Source organism: Hyalella azteca, unplaced genomic scaffold, assembly GCF_000764305.2.
Source record: "Hyalella azteca isolate HAZT.00-mixed unplaced genomic scaffold, Hazt_2.0.2 contig16716, whole genome shotgun sequence".
NCBI classification, from domain to species: Eukaryota; Metazoa; Arthropoda; class Malacostraca; order Amphipoda; family Hyalellidae; genus Hyalella; species Hyalella azteca.
In genome coordinates, this window is record NW_025946525.1 from 166,726 (window position 1) to 185,431 (window position 18,706).

Consider the following 18,706-nt stretch of genomic DNA (forward strand, 5'->3'; position numbering starts at 1 on the left):
CTCTCCCGTCCAAGGGAACGCAGCGCTCCCTGGGCTCCCAAGCTTTTCGCTCTGTCCGATTTGAGCAGAATATGTAGTTTCCTGAATGTATGGATTTTGTCGAGAGGATTCTGAATTTAAACGATGAAATGTGTCTCGTAGAGATTATGAATCCATTCGATTGGCCCTCAAGAACTGAGATAATGTTGTTCGTTTACTTAGTTTCTACTCTTCAATTAATATGTATATTAGGTCAGTAATTAGAGTATTTTAGCCAAGTAATGCTGTTGACACTTGCAGCTAGCAATCTCCACTTACTGAAATACCAAACGCGTGCAGTGAAGTCCATGCATAATCTTGCGAAGCTTATTGTTGATCACAGATTTTTATGCTTAGTAGTGTTAGTCCTTTCGGTTCAGGTCATTTCTTTTAGAAATTTCTCCACAGGATCAACTGAACGACTGAAATTCGAAATTTTTATTTTGCACCCTTGTAATCGAGATGAGTGAAGGTGCGCGAGTATATTAATGTAACTTAGTTATTATCGCGGGCATACTAACGATGACGTTACCATGACTCGTAGCAAGCTTCAGAAAGAAGTGCTGGCGCTCTACAAACAGTGCTTGAGGGCCGCTAGGTCAAAACCGGGATTCACTGAAAACGTTCGTTTCGAGTTCAAGAAAGAAGCCTGCATCGAGAGAACAGATGTATTGAGAATAGAGTATTTGTTGAGACATGGCAAGAGAAAACTTGCTATGATGAAAGACCCTCATGTTACGAACATGGGACGCTTCGAGAAGTGAACATCAGTTGTGCGGCCTGAATTCCAGTCCTCAGGAACATAATCAATTTTAGACGCTTTACCATCGAAGTCCTAAACTAAACTCATCATTACAAGGTCATAGCGTGTAAGAAACCACCGAGTCAATCCTAACTGCCTACTATCAAAATAACTCGAATACCGTGTGAAACAGCCCAATATTATTAGTTTGACCTGCAAGTGGACGGTAGTATGGTCCATTGTGATGGCGGAGACACCCCGAGCGGCCATGCGCGTGTTGCGTGTCACCGGCGCTGTGGAGTACATGCGTGCGTGGGAGGTGCAGCAGAGGCTCGCTCAGCTGCTCGCCGCGGCCGCCAGCGCTGGCCAGCGTCCTGTCCATTCCGTGATCCTCCTCCAGCATTCACCAGGTGCGGCATAAGCCGTTGATATTGCGTTTCGTAGGTGAAACTTGAGCTTTTACTAGGTCTGTTTTACTAGTTGCCAATTCCATGTAGTTTCTAGTACCTAATGATTTCTTATTATTTATTCATAAAATTGTGTACTGTGTAGGATACCTACTAAGATGCCGTTAGTTTAAGTGTGTGATGCCACCTAAAATCATTTTTTTATTTTTAAAATCGTGACTTGCAATGGGAATCTTGTGTAATTAGATTTTTTATATCGGAGAATTCTGTGTTACTTCAACATTACGAAAAGTATATAGTATGTTCGGCACCGTAAAAATGTACCTTATTGTCTTCCTATATGCTACAAAAGGTATTTTTTACCGTGCAGTTTACACCGTGGGTCTGCGGTCTGCCGCGTACAGCAAAGAAGAAGAAGCGCGGCTGCGTAGCACGGGTGCGCAATTCGTGCGCAGCAACCGCGGCGGCTTGATTACATTTCACGGACCCGGCCAGCTCACCGTGTATCCTATTCTTCATCTGCCTCATATGCAGCGCTCAATTAAATGGTTAGCACACACCAGAAAACTGAGGTTTCAATGCTTTCATCAATCCGTGCTTGCCATCAATGTTGAGACGTAGGATGCTGAGGTTTTGATGATGGATTGGCGATGTGTTGGCTTGTGGTCGAGCGGGAGAGACTGGGCGAGGCGGAGAGGGAGGCCCAGGCAAGGGGCCTAGTGGCAGCGGATGAGCCGGGGGGCGCACCGGCGAGTGGAGGACCGGTGTACTCGGGTGGATTTGCGGCGCGGATGTGTTGGCCAATGGGAGGCACAACGAGCAAAACCAGTGGCTGGTATAATGTCTAATGTTGGAAGCGGTGTGCACTTAAGTTTGAAACAGCGTCTGCAATTGTTGCACAGGACAGACCCCCACTCGAGAAAATTTTGAACGCGTAGTGCAGGTGGGGCATAAGGTGATGGGGTCCGGGTTTGGCTCGATGTCGCCACCGAGCAGGAGGAGAAAGTACAGGGACCTGGCATCCGGGTCTCTAAGCCCCCATAAAAAAACCGCTGATCCATGCCAACCGGGTAGCACATCCCAGGACGCAGCACTCTGGGGAGCCATCTCCCCACGGCTCCCCATTGAGGTTGAAGTTGGGGCAATTTGTCCCTCCCAGAGGGGTCTCTCCACGACGTAGACGCTTCCCTAATAGCGAGTGTAGCTGAAGTACTTCACCGTACTGTTGTGAGCATCATTTATAAAACTCGTGCTGAAGTATAAATAACCCCCTTAAAATGAAGAAAAATTATGTAGATATGTCGAGTTTATGTGGAGCACGTATTTACCACGTTCTGCAATAATCCATGTATGGTAAACACAAAAGAGTTTCGTAGTATTCTGTTTTGATAGTTTGAACTTGTTTACTTAATACTGTTCTCTGTACAGAATTTATTTATTTCTGCACATTTTGCATCGATGCTAAATACGATCCGCCAGCATTACAAGTACCTGCATCATTTTTGCACTAAATTATTCTCATTAGGAGGGATTAATTGATCTGAATTAATAATTAATTACATTAATTGATCTGAAACGGCCATTGAGTTTCCGTATATTTTCAATCGTAGAATCCCTTGCACTTGAAAGCTAGACCTGTCGATTCTCTGAACTACCTATCGAAGATGTCAAGCATGTTCAGCTCGCAGACGACTCACCCGTTCTTCAAAAATTGTTGACACATTGTGCATTTAGCTTTAGGTTTTTTAATGAAACCTTCTTGTACTGCTGGGCAGGTACGTGTGTGCACTGGAGCGAACTGTGATCCGAACTTGCCGGACGTTCGGCATATCCGCCTTCACTACTCCCGACACCGGCGTCTGGGTGAGCGACTCCGCCAAGATATGTGCTCTCGGTGAGACATTTGAGTGAAATTTTAATCATCTTGCTGTTTTAAGCGACCTGTTCTGGTTTTAACTTTTTTTCTTTTATTAAAATGTAATGTGTGTTAAGAAGAAATTTAAAAACAAAGAGAACGCCAAGGAAATTCGCCATATCCATATTGAAAACGTTTAGGAGTCCAGCTCTATAATCAGTTCAAAAATCTAGAAAAAAATAATAACAATCATTATAATTCACACTCCAAAGCCAGACATTGAAACCCAAAATTTACAAATAATACAAATAATAGACTGTAAATCAACCCTAAGATCGAAAACAAAACGCTCGTTCAGCATTAGAAAATAAACACTAGAAAATAAATGCCTAGCGATTGACCATTTCAAGAGGATAAGAACTGTGTGCATTATTGAGACATTTCAAATTCCTTATTAACTTTCGTTTAAGTAGACTAGGGATACAAGTAATATACGTTATATTCTATAGAATTTTCTCAATAATTTCCTTCTTTTCATCCCACAATGAGGCATCCACGGACGCCGCGTCACCACTCACGGCTTGGCTCTGAATTGCAATACCGACCTGACGTGGTTCACAAAAATCGTCCCATGCGGTCTCACGGGGAAGACCGTCACGTCCATGTCACACGAGCTCGGCAGGGACGTGACGGTTAATGAAGTCGAGACGCCCTTTCTGCGCGCCTTCAGTGAGGTTTTCGAGTGCAATTTTGTCGAAGAAAAGACCTACACCGCTCAACAGTTTGAGAAACTTGCTGACGAATGTGACATCAACAACCAAGAGGATGGCAGCCAATAAGCCCGGGCTATTTACCCTTAACCGCATGCGAGTTACAAGCAACGATTTAAATAGAATGAATATGGATTCAGAACTTCATTTAAAAGTCCGATATTGCCTTGACCTGTACAGAAATTACAATACTGTGCATGGAAATAAAAAAGGAATTTGCAAGTTTTTCATTGGTCGCAATTCACGAGTAACAGATATGGCTGAGTTTCTATCATACGATTTTCTCAAAAGTTATGTGAAAAGAACGGAGCATAACTATGAACTTCGGCTTAAATGAGAAGTATGTCGTATAATCGAATTATATAAATAGATAACTTCCAAATTTCTATTAATAGGATTCTACTTATAAGAAAAAATCTGTAAATATTGTTTATGGAAAATAAAATGATTTACTATCAATTTAAATTTCCCATTATATTTATTTTCATATTGAACGTAGGGAATGTAGAATCGATGCACAGAATTGCACACAAAAATTCAAGAAACTTACAGCCAGTTAATAGTTGGTCGTAATTATTTGAAGTTAACAATGTAAGAGTGAAGCTGAACAAGCTTCTTTATGAGTAGTATTTGACGAGATGGAGAAAATTTCAGAGAATAATGAAGAACAAAGTATGAGGATTACAGTAGAATAAAAATAAGCTTCATTTTTTCCATGAGGAATCTGATCAATTTAAGCAGCATAATTCAAGTAAGAGATGAATTTGGGAAGATGTGCCTTTTTGCCTTGAAGATTACAGCATATATTAAAATGGCTCATTTATTGGCGAGGCTCGAAAGAGAGCCAGGTGATTACAAAATTAGTAGATTGGATGAAATCAGATTTGGAATCCTCTGTCATGTGGAGGTACGCATATATTGCACAGACGAAGAAAATTTGTAGCCATTACAATTCTCTGATTGTATTCGTAAGGTAATATACGAATTACGAGGACTGAAAAATAGTTAGGACCTGGTAGGTGAACAATGACACATTTAACAAAGATTTTTCGCGAAAAATTATTTTCAACCAACGCTCTAGTTCATCATTCATAACACACGTTTAAATTAAACTCCGAAGTATGAGACTCGTTCGACTGCGTTGTTCCAGAAGCGTCGGTTTGCGTTCACGTTCGTATCTGAAATTTGCCGGCCTTGGTAGCGTACTTTACGCCTTTGAACGGCTTGTATTTCTCGCCGTAAATGTCCAGTCTATTGACTTTGATTCCCGATACTGCCAGCTGACTTATAGTGAATTGAACCTGCACAAAAAGAAAGTAATCCAGAACGGAGTTTCCGATTGAGATTTACACATGATTTGTAAAACAACAAAATTCTCAATCATAAATTGTATACTGATAAAGCCTCTTTCAAATATTTATCAACCAAATAACTATTGATTTGTAGCATGAAACTGCCTTACAATGAAGGGGCGATAGCACTCGCCATCGCATGAATACCGTAACACTTTGATTTTCAAGTAAAACTGAACTTACACTAATGGTCGGACTGCTCTCAGGCGGGGGCGCTCCGCTCAGCAGACTCAACTGTTGGAAAAATAAACACTTTAATTTTATTTGCAACAAAAATTAAAATCGACACTACTGTAGAGAACACGATGCACATTAACAAATTCAGCAGTACGAGGTACTAGGGCGAAATTGATAAAAATAAAGTTAAAACATTTGTGAAAATACCTTAAATGTATTAATACATAATAAAACTTCGCATTTCTATGGATTTTAGTGTGATACGAATGCCAAAGTTAAATGTGAAGTTCGTCTGCGAGTCTAGTACTAGCAAGGCACTGACGTTGCCGCGAATGTTGGGCAGCCTGCTGGGGTCGACTCTGCCCACGTCCCACATGAGGACGCGCGTCACGGGGTCGAACGAGTACTTGCCCTGCGTTGCCGTCAGGTTACAGCTCACCACGCTCTTCGACATCGGCAGTTCCAGCTTCACATTCTCGATCTGAAACAAAGGTTTGCATTTGCCGGTATTTGCTATAAAATAACTTTATGATTGTTCGCATTTACGCGTATATACTTCAAAATAATTATTATTTTCATCACAATTGACGGCACGTACCTATAGCACCTGCGGCTGGACAATAATACAGGTTGTAAACCGCAGGTCATCATTGTAAAGGTCACTTTAATAACTTTAAACATTCCAAGATGACATTACAGGTCATCATTATAAATAATAATACAGGTTGTAACGATTCTCGTACATCATCGCAAGTTTTTTCGATGTCTTTCTATGGTTTTAAATAAGTTTCGTAAAATTTTTACCAATAAATGGCAGCATATGTATGCGATTTGTACTATAATTGCACCTTAACAAAGTCAGAAGGATAATAGAAATGTGCAAAATTCAGACAATACAGATAAAAAGTAAGGATACTAGAAACTTAGTAATAAAGGCACACTACCTGCAACTTAATACTGACTCGAAACTTAATAACTGACGCTAAAAGATAGTACAAACAAAAATAATTCTCAGCACAGCCATATTAGCTTCTGTAAGGCAAAACTATTGGCTAAATGGATCCACTTCCACAGCTTCCACATTGGCTAAATGGATCCACTGCGCTTTAGTAGACAAAGCAGCGTAGCCATCCAAACTTGGATTCCGCTCAAAATGATACAATACTCCTGGATTTTCACGGCAGCAACAATTTCACCAAGACAATGATCGCTTGAAATTTAAACAATTTAACACCAAGCTGTGATTAGCAAACTAAGTCGATGATGAGACTGGGCAGCCAGTTCAAGTTTCCTGACATTTACTCATGACTTTTTATAGCAACAAAAAATTTCATAATTTAGCGCTGATATGCTAGAGCAAGAAGCATAGCCAAGAAGCCCTAGCAAGGACATCAGTTTACCTTCGGCGTTTTAGTAGCTCCATTGACACTTCTCGTCTGGAATAAGTGGTAACACGAAAGATATATAGCAATGGTTGACCAACTGTTATTTTTGTAGTTACGTAAAAAGTGGGAGAGTCAAAAGTCATATATATTATTCAAATGATTAGCTGATCAGGTAAAATACACGAAATATTTCAACTACTCCGAAATAATTATTCCAGTTGAAACAGCTAATCACAAAACTTTTAATTAACAATATAATTGGACGAAGTTGAAAAAGTCAAATGTTAGTATTTGTCATAATTTTATAAATAAATCGGTAGAGGAAAAAATTTCAAACTGAGGTTTTTTCATTCTATTTTTCTCAAGACTTAGAAGATTATTATACCGTGAATACGTCTTATGAATTGATAAGGTTCAAAACCAGCGAATAAACGTGGAGAAATGACTTTGGTGACTCACTGTTCTGCCCATGGTTTGGCGAGGACCAATAGTGATGTCCATCTTCCCAGCGGCCGTATCCCTGAAGGAGATGTTGTGTCTCACGTAGACGGGCAGTGCAACGACGGACTGAGACGATATGTGGTACGTGAGCAGACGGAAGTTACCGTCAGGAGGCACGAACGATAGCACACGCTCGTCCTGCACACAGGCAAGATGTTAAACACCCAAGTATCAACGAGACATTGTTGTAAAACATTTATTTGTAAACGTTTTCAGTGAACTGGCTTTTGGATGAAGGTCCCTAATTTTTAACAAGTTACCTTTCCCTTGAAATCACGTTAAACGAAAAGTAACAATGTTGGATTGAATGAACATTGTATTTATCGATATTAATATAGAATGTCTAGCATTTTGCACTTTTTTAATCGTTCCCAAAAACTAGTTGAGATGATAACAGATACATAGATGTTCAATGAGTATTCCCTTGGCTTTGTACCCATGAAAATCAAATTTTTACTGAAATGGATCTTGTTCATGTTAAAGATAAACTTGCTAGCCTTCACTACAGTAGAGTAGTCTAAACATTATTTTCTTCTAAGTTAATAAATACATTGAAGACTTGATCCCATTCTCTTGCAGTTTGAACATGGCACCCTAGTTTACCCTACGATCAACACTAAAATTAAAATATTGTTAAATTAAAGAAAGGGATTAAAGGATATATAATTGAAGAAAAAGTGAGAACAACCGTGACAAAAGTTATCTTAAGTGGCCCACCTCCCAGCGACGCAAGCGGACACAAGGATGGAAGGAGACGTCGTCTAGCAGGCGAGGGTTGGTGAAGCTCAGTGTGAGGTCTGGCATGCCACTCAAGCGGGCCCAGCAGTCCACCTGCGACACAGAGACTACATTACACAGATTACAAGAAAATGTTCTTACTTAGTTAGTTACTACATCAAAAACATGAACACACTATCCAGTTTTCAAAATAACAAATCAGGCAGTTTTATATTACCTCATCAAACAACAATGATAATAAAATTATCTTTCCTAGCAGGCTAAAATCAATTTTGGAACGAAATTAATTTCTTGTTAATGAATGAGATCTGTACCACTGATTTGTTTATTGCTGCGTAGTATCTTTGACTAATTCAGACCATCGTAATCGTAATCATCGTAGACCATTGTAATCGTAAGCACTGTGAGACAGTAAAGCAACAAATGTATAAACCTCACATAGCCTTGTATCTCAGAAGTGACAGTGGCCCCTGACTTGTCGATGATGGCGTCGACCTCCTCAGTGAGGTCCAGCAAGATATCATTCGTCGTGTATTTAACGCCTGCACGACGCCAAGGTACGTTGCTCAGCTGGCTGCTTGGCAGTGTCACGCTCATGCTGGCGTAAGATATACAGAGAATTAGGAAATTTATGAAGGAATACACTTTTCAATGTTACTTAAATATGCCAGGTGTTTAACAATACATGGGTGATCGTGGAGAAAAGGTTGCAATGCCTTGACAGGAATTTATTTTAAATATAATCCCAGGAGAGCTTCAAATTCAGAAAAATGTCCTATTAGTGTTAGTTTCCTTCTCAATAATGAGCAAAGCTACTTCCAACTAGCTATTATACTTGTTCATCAGGTGAACTGTATAAAGTCAACATTATTCAGATATTAGGCGGAAAAATATATTTCAATAATCTTGATTTTAATTCCTATTGAACTTTACAATAAAAGAATATAAAATAGTGTTAATATAGAACATGAGCCTACATTGACCTAGAGTATGTAAATACTTAAATGAGTTCAAAAATACCATACAAGGCATAACATGGAAAATATATTAAACAAGCATTTAGCAACAACAATACAATAACTGGCCTACAATAGAACAATATTGTTACACAAATAGTATAACTAAGATAGTAAAGTCACACTGCAAAACTAAAAAGCATTAAATTTAAATGAAATGAATCAGTCAGCAGTTGCTTTGATCAATCACAAGTTGAATAGCCATAATACATAATTACATGTACAGTACATATATATATCAAAAGCGATTCTAGGAACTTCTCCCATAAGATCTTATATACAACAGAAACCAGAACAAATACACAATTATATTTTTACCTGCAATCCCTTTATTAATATGAAAACAATAAAATAAAACAATGAGCTTTTATGACAATCTTTCTTCTGATGCCAATTGTGTCTAATTCATTTTTCATAAAAAATTTGGGAATTCATTAAGATATTTAAATTCAACAGGATTGTAGAATGGACTTAAAAATGATTTTTTAGGAAAAAATTAGGTTATATCAAAATAATTTAGAAACAAGAAAAAATTCATATGTAGAACATCATCACCAGAAGGGTGCAGAAAACGTACTTAGTTTTTCCAGTGACTGTGTTTGCAATGCTGCGTAGGATATTGGGTGGCTTAATCAGCTCCTTGAGAACATTGCTCTCTGTAGCCAATGGGAAGCCATTGTCAAGTAATTCATCCAGGAGCTGTAAAAATTAGGATAATTGAAAAAAATACACAAGTAAAATTTTAGAGTTTATGAGCACTTTTGTATCTATGAACATTTTACAAAAAAAAAAATTAAAAGCCAATACTTTTTTACTGAAAATTATTTGGTCAAAAATCCCTCCATAGTATTGCAAAAAAAAATAGAGTATATCTACTACTCACTTCATACACAACAACATAATGCTCCTTGATGGTAGCCTCTGTACATTCTCCAAAGTAATCAACAAATATGTCAACTGCTCGATGTAGAAACTCAATGACAAACAGCGGAGGAACTGAAACACAATTTTTAGAATTACATGATGGAAAAGATCTGTTTCTATGTGTGATCTTCAACAGCTGTAGCAACATGTTCATGAAATAAGAGCTTTGAGACATCAAGCACAAAATTCATAATTACTTCATTTAAGGCGATGCTCCATCAGACACATCCATCAATAAGCATCTTTAACATCTTAGAAATTAAATAAGGAGATCCTAAATGAAGTTAAAAAAATCTAAAAGTATACTTACTCAATTGAATTTGTCTTCAATGAATTTTAGCAATTAAATTCAAATTACTTCTATTTTCAACCTAAAAATAACATTGTAAAATTGGGTTATTAAGTTATGAACATGATTATATGCAGTTATGATTATGAATGCATTAAAAAATACCATTCTTGAGTTAATATTAAACAATACATATTTGTTAGAGCTATGAGCATGTTTTTTCATTAAAAATATTAGTTTTATCAGTAAAAAACATATTTACTTTCAAATTCAATACCTATTTCAGTATTTTAGTACATAGAAAATACCTAAGATTGAAGATAAGTACATTCAACATAGCCTAATTTGAGATGTTTGATAATGATTTTTAATACCAATTGATTTTATTTATTGTAAATAAATAATGATATTGATGGAATTGATATTCACCTTCAGTTAGGCATACAGCCACATAGAAGACACTGTTTCTAAGCACTGAAATGAGATAGTGGTGCGGTGTTGTGATGACTGGAGGAATATCTTCACTGCAGTTGGCTTTCCTCTGAGCATCAAAGAAGTAATCACAAACACAGCGAGGTATGACGCTTTTCCAATGTTTCTCCATGAATACATCTCTGCAATAAAAAATTCAAACATAATATCACAAACTTCATACTCCTACTAGTGATACTACTAGCACTAGGTACCTACAGTCTACAGACAGTAACTAGTACCTATGTGCCCTTCTTTCAGCTTCTGAAATAATGGATTGCCGAATATTTCGGATAAATATTGTAAAAATTAAACAAAAAAATTGAAACAAATATAAATATTGGCCACTATAGGAAAAAGGCACAAAAATTTTCATAGATGGATATATCTATTGGTTAAAAAACAAGTCATGTGACATTCATTCCAGCCGAAGAGACTAGCTACAAACTCAACCAAGCTGTTACCTAGAAAAACGTATCGATGTAACCTAGGCCTAATAGTAATACCTATAGTCGAGAAGATACATTTTTGAGACAATCGACTCACCCAGATGTGTTTATGATGAAAAGACTGTGGATCATTTTGTTCTCAGTTGAAGTTATTAATCAATATAACAAATTAAAATGCCAGCATAACAGAAAAATCAGCGACCCGATGCTGATTGCTGCGCTGCGCTCCGAATTGCTGACACTTGTCAGGCAGTCAGAGTTGAACGCAGGGTAACATCATGAAAAAATACCCCAAAATTTACGCAGCCCAATTTCGTTTATAAGTATGGCTAAGCGATTTTTGACAAATTCATGAAATTTCTTCACACATTTATCTCCATTTGTCATTGCAAGAGTTTAACGTAGCTTAGTTGCTGTCAAAATGCGTCCGAAGCCTTCTTCGAATTCAATGACCAGATATTACAAAGTAACAAACAGCTGACGTCTGTAATCAGCTGACTCTCTTTGGTTCTTGTCTGTTTCTAGGCACTGCAGTAAGAACCCTACAGGCTCAGGCAAGGCGGGTGGTAAACGACTTAGTCCTCATAGAACGGATCCGAAGAAGAACCCTGCCGGTGGCAAAGGCGGGGCGTGAGCAGTAAGCCAGTAACTTGTTTTGATTATATTCGGCAGACTTGCCGAATGTGATCATACTGCCAGAGGATCAATTTTAAACGAAAACCATGCCCGAAGCAATTTTTTTTAGACTGCTACCTAGCTAGCCTAAACTCATGTAGCCGATGTAGGTAACATGTCTTGTTGTGCCTGCAAGGTACACTGGTACAGTGCTTGTAATTGTACCAACAGTACGAGTACGGCGTACGTGCAACCTACAAGTAAACAGCTTCATGTAACAATGTCCTTGTAACAGTGAAATCATCCTGATTCCTGATCAGCTAAATATATGCAATAAACTAGCAGCCTAGCCCTTAGGCTGACTAGCACTTGACTAAGTAAGTTATTAGGTAAATAAAATAAAGTGGACTAAGAGGCTAGAGAATTGAGTACTAGTACTACTGCACTAACAGACAGACTAACTGCAGTACTGCATCACTGAACGGTGAACCGCTTATTGCCGTTGCACCTCAGTGACCTCACTCCTGTGCCTTGGAGGCTTGGACTAAGAAATGTAATTTTTTTACTTCTGCCATTGCTATGCAACTACAGGCAGAACTCTGAAATTTGGAGAGAATTTTCCAAAAACTGTTAGCTTGATTTTATATTATATTTTAAAAACTGCCTAAAAGATATCATAGTTTTTTTTAGCATAATGTGGCACCCTTCGCAAATTCTGGCCAAAGAAATAGACAATGCAAATTTTTCTAAAAATAAGATGGCATTGTCATAATTCAATTTTTTTGTTTATTTCCAAGCACAAGCTGTGCAAATTTGGCTACCAGTTGGACTAGACATTACAAACTAAATGTATTCCCACACACTTAAATGACAACTGCCCGTCTGCCCATTTTGGTTGGTTTGTTGTGGTTCATGTGTTGTTTTTGCACATACCTACAAATAGTACTAAAGTTAAAGAGATTTGGTATATTTAAAAAATATATTTATATCATGACCAATTGACTATCAACTTTGATTATGACTTTTCTGTGGCAGTGAGGCTCTGAGCTATCTAACTATGGCCTGGCGGGTCTGTGGCTCAGTGTGGCATGGCATATGCCACAGAATTTGGCAACATGGTTGCCAAACTGTATTACTGTAAGAAAACAATATTTTTCTGAAATATTGTACTTTAGAAATGTGTAATTTCTAGAAGAGTATGAATTTGTGAAAGATCTTGATCCTAAATTGGCATCCATGACCAATCACTAACTATGGATCAATTGATCAACACTGGCATCACTGGGCATTACTTCAGCTTATTTTGATTGCTAATTTGCTTGTATCTTCAGCTGCAGGCCTGCTGCAATCATAATACGCATATGTCTGTTCCTATCACAGCCATTCATAGGGCATTGACCTCTCAACCTCTCAGGCAAGCATTAGCTTAAAATATATCTACTTTGACTCACTAAGGTTGAGCTGCAAGGATGCAAGTCTGCAACTAGGGATTTCTTGTCAATTTTTGAGCTTCAAGATCCTTGCAAGTGCTCCTAAGTGACATTTTTAATACATTTGGAATCTTGTGGCCCATTTGCATACTTTCATTAACAATTAAGTACGAGATAATACATCAAGCACTGGATTGCAAATATATAAAAAAATTGGTCACTTTGTGGAGACCAGGCTATGTGATTTCATAACTAGTAATATATCAATCTAGATCAAGCAAGAATCAAGCAGCACCAAAAATGGTGAGATAGCTCTAGGTGCAGCTTGGATAGTAGTTATACTAATCCATGCCTGTATACTGTGTGTGATTGAGCTACTATTAATTCTAAATTTATAATAAAATATGTCATTTGGAAATTATAAGCTGGCAAGTTTTAGTAATGAGTAGGGATTTAATTATCTTGCCTGTAAAGTATATATACTCATCATGGATACTATTATTATTGTTTGAGATATTGAATGATCTCTTGAAAATTACAATAGATTTGGGAATTGAAAATAAAGAGCAATATAAATGGCTTTCATTTCATTTATAACTAGATTTGGTTTTGATTGGAAATCTTGTGAGCCATGAATATTCAATTCAAATTAAATTTTTGTTATGTATTTCAATATAATGCTAACAGCAGCATTTCTGCCCCAGAGTATTTTTGTTTACCTAGTTGCAACTATACTTACTGTCATGCAAGACAATTTACTTACCGCAATGATACTTATGCTTGATCTGACAATTATTAAACTTTGATTCATGAATTTTATGTGACTATGGATGGCCTAACCAGCTGCTGCAGCAACTCAATATCTTAGCAACCCTTGCATAATTGATGGGAGTGTCTTGTGTGTTATCGATGGTAGGTAGTGTATTGTTGTGGGTCATTTTGACTTCATTACAAATATTCATTTGCCTAATATTTAATAATATTATAGAATGCATTTCTCATTGTACCTGATTTTAATTGCAAATTTCTTTTCCAGTTACAGTCTAAATAATCCCCATTCTCTTTTGTAAAAGCCAATGATTTCTCAACCTCATAGAATGCATGTCAATGGCCATGCTCATGTCCAGCTGATGCCAGCTCAGGACTCACTTGGTCATTCTTCAGAGCTATGTCACCTGCAACCAGCCCAGGAGTCACTTGATGCTTCATCAGAGCTGCGGCATCTGCCAGCTCATCTAAAAGCTAAACTTGGTCAGTTGGTGGATAGCCAACCTGGATTGTGGCAGTCTGTGATGGCTGATATTCCTAAAACTCCTCCATGGACTCCAGGGATGCCTTTACCTGATGCTGGTGTGCTCTATGATAAGAAATATTCAGATCAAGATATCAGGTAATTTCCATTAATACTTTATAGGTACTTTACTTACTTTTACTTTATATACTTTTTACTTTTACTTTATACTTTTACTCTTTAATACTTTGAAAACAATAGCAATTTTTTGATGAAAGTTCTGAAGATTATGATTGTTTTTATTCAAGAACTTTCTCTGCTTGATGATTGCTGTGTAGATATATTATGCATGTTGAACTATTTAAAAAGTCAGCTTTGACTCCACTAACATTTATTCCTCCACTTCTTTTGCTTTGAATGTTGATAATTAATTAGATATGAACCTATATAAATAAAAATTTTATTAGATTAAAAATGGTTTCAAGTAGGTTTATGTAATCCTAGACTCTGAAAACAACACATGGCAATAGTAAGAGGAAAAAAACGACTAATTAAAAAAATAATCCATGTATTACCAGGTCCCTCAACTCATTCAATACCTAGTCCTTCAGGACTTTTTATGATGCAACGAAATAAAAAAGAAACCACCAGATATTTCCTTCACATCAAAGTATGTTTTGCATTTTTTGCACTTCAGTACCTATTAATTCTTGGATGCTCATTTGTTATTTTTGTCACTTCATAGTTGGAGAAATATACTACTTCACATAAATTATTTAAGAATTTAATGTTAGCCCAACCAAAACTGTAACTTTAACATCAATTTCAACTTTGCTGTTAATTTAATTAGCAAACAGATTTTCTCAAAATGAATTAATTATATAAAGAACTCACATTATTCTTGAAAAAAGATATTTTTTATGTTAATTATATGAAGACACAGCATGCAATTTGAGACTGTGACTTCACATTTGATGTTATTTTTGCCATAAATAAACTCAAAAATCCATAAAACCAGCTTTAAAGATATTAGTTGTTATAAAAAGCTTACAGTCTAGTCAAGTGTGTGACTATGTAGGTATATATTTTATCATATAACCAGTTGATAATTTAGGTCCTTTTTAAATAGACTCAAATCTTAATAAACTTGATAGAAGAAGGCTGGTAAAGAAGAAAGAATATCACACCCTCAAGGAACATATTATTTTTAAATGCAAAATTTTTACAGGCAAATTTTTCTATAGCACACTGGTTTTTGCACATGTACTTTTTTCAATTTTGAATAATTCAGCTTCCTAAATAAAAACTAGTGGTGTGACAAGCCTGTAAATTTGTGAGTATATACATTATACACTAGTAGTACTTGTTAAGTTTGGTACAAATTCCACAGTGCTAAGTTCAATTCTTTGAAAGATATGGGAAATGAACTAAAAAAATGTTTTCCTTAGAGGCTGAGGGTATATAATTTGTATATATATTCTTGTGCTAAACATTTTCTAAAAATCATTCTAAATATAATGATGCACACTCACACATCAAAAAGCAAGAATTTTATCAAATAAAACTTTTCCATTTTTACAGTAATTGTATATGACTATGCGTAGATTTGGATTCTGAATTGGCTGAAGTTAAAATTAAGGTGGTCGTGCGGCAAAGGCATGCACCAGCAGTGGCTACACTCGACATACAAAATCTATCACGTCACTAACGCGATCCAAAACGTCGGGTCTCATTTTTGTGGTTAGATTTTAATTTTTTTAGAACTATATATATTATTTGATATTTTGAATGATAGATGATGAAAAAAGTTTATTTTATGCCTAATTTTCTTTTGGTCAACAATGGCAAGCAAAGCAATTTTTTATAAAAATATTTCGTGATTCCTTTGTATATTGTGAAGGAATAAATTTTAATCAATAAATGCAAGTAAAAATGCATATGTTTCTCATGAAAATGCAGGGATATCCCATATTAAAGATAATGTCAACAATACGGTACCGTGTTGTGTAATTCCATCCCTTAATCAAACTTGGGTTGGTGGGCAGACTGCTGGAGAATGAGGTGTGTGCTGGACACCTGAGAAAGACAGTGGGTGGTGGACTGTGCCTACTGCTGGAGGAGTGGGGCTGCAGTGGGGTTGTAAGGCCCACCATTGCTGATCTCATCAACTTGCTGGACCGTCACAAGTGTGCCATTGCTTCTTCCTTCCTTCGTACTCATGTTCTCAGAGGTGAAACTAATATTCCATCTTCTTGATTGTTTTTGTGTGTATATACTCAACATTTGCTATTGGGAATTTTTGCATGCATAAAATTCTCTATTCAAGGAGGTCTTATTGGTTGTTCCAAGTTCAAAAATACTCAAGATTCATTTCCTTACACTTGGAAAGATGTCTATCTCTAGCAAAATTTTATGGTCGAATTGTATTTACAGAATCTTAGCTGCATGATAACTCAAGCTGTTACAAATAATGCTGATAACATGAAGGATGCATAAATAATTCATATGAAGAATTTTCTTTCCTATAGTTCAATTTGAATGCACTTGCTCATTTAGTGGAACATTCCTAGATTGGGTGTTGAAGTTTTCCAGTCTTCACCTAATTACTATTTTTTTTTTTTCTATATGTTAAGTGGGACCAACTTGTGTTGCAGAAAGATCATCGGAAAACCCAAATCAAGACTTCTTAGCATTGGATAATTTGCTCAATGAAAACAGTGGTTGCAGCAAGTCAGATGCCGTAGTGTCTTTCAATGAGCAATCAGCAGGCAAGCTTGCTCACATTGTTGATGGTGAACCTGAACTTGATAATCTTTTAGCTCATCACAATCAAGCTGCTGCAGAAGATGAAATAACTTCAAATAACAAAGGAGTTTCAGGAGCAATAACTTATCCATCTTTAGAAAGACTGGTAATGGGAGATGGCAATTCCCACAATGCTGATGGAGTTAATGCAAGTTTAGCTCATCGTGATCCCGTAGAATTGGACTCAAGTTTACCTCTTGTGCCTCATATTAGCTACGAAATCCTCTACAAAATTACTGATGGATTTTGTGAAACGCCACATGCTCGAGGAGGAAGAAAACTTGGGGAAGGTGCATTTGGTGTCGTGTACAAAGCCGAAATTTCTGTGAAAGACTTGTGGGGAAACGATACCACGGCCTTTCACCGCAGCTCCTTGTTGCAGCAAGAAGAAAACAGTGACGTCAAGCAACTGGCTATCAAGAAACTCAATATTGCTGATGAGCGAGTGGATAAACAGTTTAAAACTGAGGTGGAAATACTATCACAGTGTAACCACGTAAACATATTGCCTTTGGAAGGATACTCATGTGATGGACCTCACTGGTGTTTACTTTATGCCTTCATGTTGCACGGGAACTTACAGGACCGTTTGGCGTGTTGTAATGACACACAGCCACTAACATGGAAGCAGCGTCTCAGCATAGGTGAAGGAACTGCTGAAGGCCTGGCGTATTTACATACATTCCACAATCAGCCCATGATTCACAGGGATGTCAAAAGTGCCAACATTCTATTGGATGTCAATATGCAGCCGAAGGTAGGAGACTTTGGATTGGTACGAATGGGCAGCAACGGCTCCCGGACCGGGACCAACATCAAAACCACGACCGTGTTTGGCACGTCTGCGTACATGGCACCAGAAGCTTTCAGAGGTGACGTTTCCACCAAGATGGACACGTTCAGCTACGGCGTGGTCATGTTGGAACTAATAACCGGTCTTCCTCCTTACGACGAATGCAGGGACGGGCGAGACCTTTTATCTCATATTGAAGAATATGAATCCCTCCCAGCAACTCTGTGCGATACTAAAGCCGGTGCTTGGCCTTCTGGTTTACCTGAAGCTTTGTTTGAACTTGCCATGCTATGCTTTGAGGACAAGAGAACTCGTCCTTCTATGGTAGATGTTAAATCACTCTGGAAGGATTTACGGAAACGTTTCAATTGAACCATTGTTATTCATTCGATGACTTATTTTAATTCGTTTTTATCAATTCAACCGGCTTTTGTGAAACTCGTTTTTTTATATTGAAAACATTTTTGATGTATGATTTATCTTTCCTGGAACAAGTTCGAAGCAATTATCTGATTAGTAGTTGCGAGGTTAGGAGGTAATCGTTTTTTTATTGGAGTAGGTACTCTGATATTTTCAGAATTTTGGAAGTTATTGATAATCGTGAATTTCTCCAATAAGCTCTCTTGTTTATATCATATCAACGCATGATCATTTATATATGCAAGCAAAATTTTTAATTTTTGATACGTTCTAGTGCATGTTTCATGGAGACTGCCCATCGGTGATATATATATATAT

The 18,706-nt window shown here is 37.3% G+C and overlaps 3 protein-coding genes across 3 annotated transcripts; 2 read left to right on the forward strand and 1 right to left on the reverse strand.

Moving 5' to 3' along the window:
* The first annotated feature begins 792 nt into the window (after positions 1 to 792).
* LOC108680610 (putative lipoyltransferase 2, mitochondrial) lies at positions 793 to 4,251 on the forward strand. Its single transcript, XM_018169484.2, has 4 exons — positions 793 to 1,170; positions 1,538 to 1,715; positions 2,943 to 3,061; positions 3,572 to 4,251. The coding sequence occupies exons 1-4, from the start codon at positions 1,005 to 1,007 to the stop codon at positions 3,859 to 3,861; spliced, it is 753 nt and encodes a 250-aa protein (XP_018024973.1). The 5' UTR covers positions 793 to 1,004; the 3' UTR covers positions 3,862 to 4,251.
* LOC108680609 (AP-3 complex subunit mu-1) lies at positions 3,994 to 11,670 on the reverse strand. Its single transcript, XM_018169483.2, has 10 exons — positions 11,192 to 11,670; positions 10,604 to 10,788; positions 9,845 to 9,957; positions 9,539 to 9,660; positions 8,384 to 8,543; positions 7,925 to 8,038; positions 7,166 to 7,345; positions 5,644 to 5,802; positions 5,328 to 5,378; positions 3,994 to 5,093 (listed from the first exon to the last, which is right to left on the reverse strand). Exons 1-10 carry the CDS (start codon positions 11,224 to 11,226, stop codon positions 4,959 to 4,961), a joined length of 1,254 nt encoding a protein of 417 aa, XP_018024972.1. The 5' UTR covers positions 11,227 to 11,670; the 3' UTR covers positions 3,994 to 4,958.
* Positions 11,671 to 13,366: 1,696 nt separating this feature from the next.
* LOC108680611 (pelle-like serine/threonine-protein kinase pik-1) lies at positions 13,367 to 18,436 on the forward strand. Its single transcript, XM_018169485.2, has 3 exons — positions 13,367 to 14,529; positions 16,416 to 16,600; positions 17,025 to 18,436. Exons 1-3 carry the CDS (start codon positions 14,216 to 14,218, stop codon positions 18,338 to 18,340), a joined length of 1,815 nt encoding a protein of 604 aa, XP_018024974.1. The 5' UTR covers positions 13,367 to 14,215; the 3' UTR covers positions 18,341 to 18,436.
* The last annotated feature ends 270 nt before the right edge of the window (positions 18,437 to 18,706 follow it).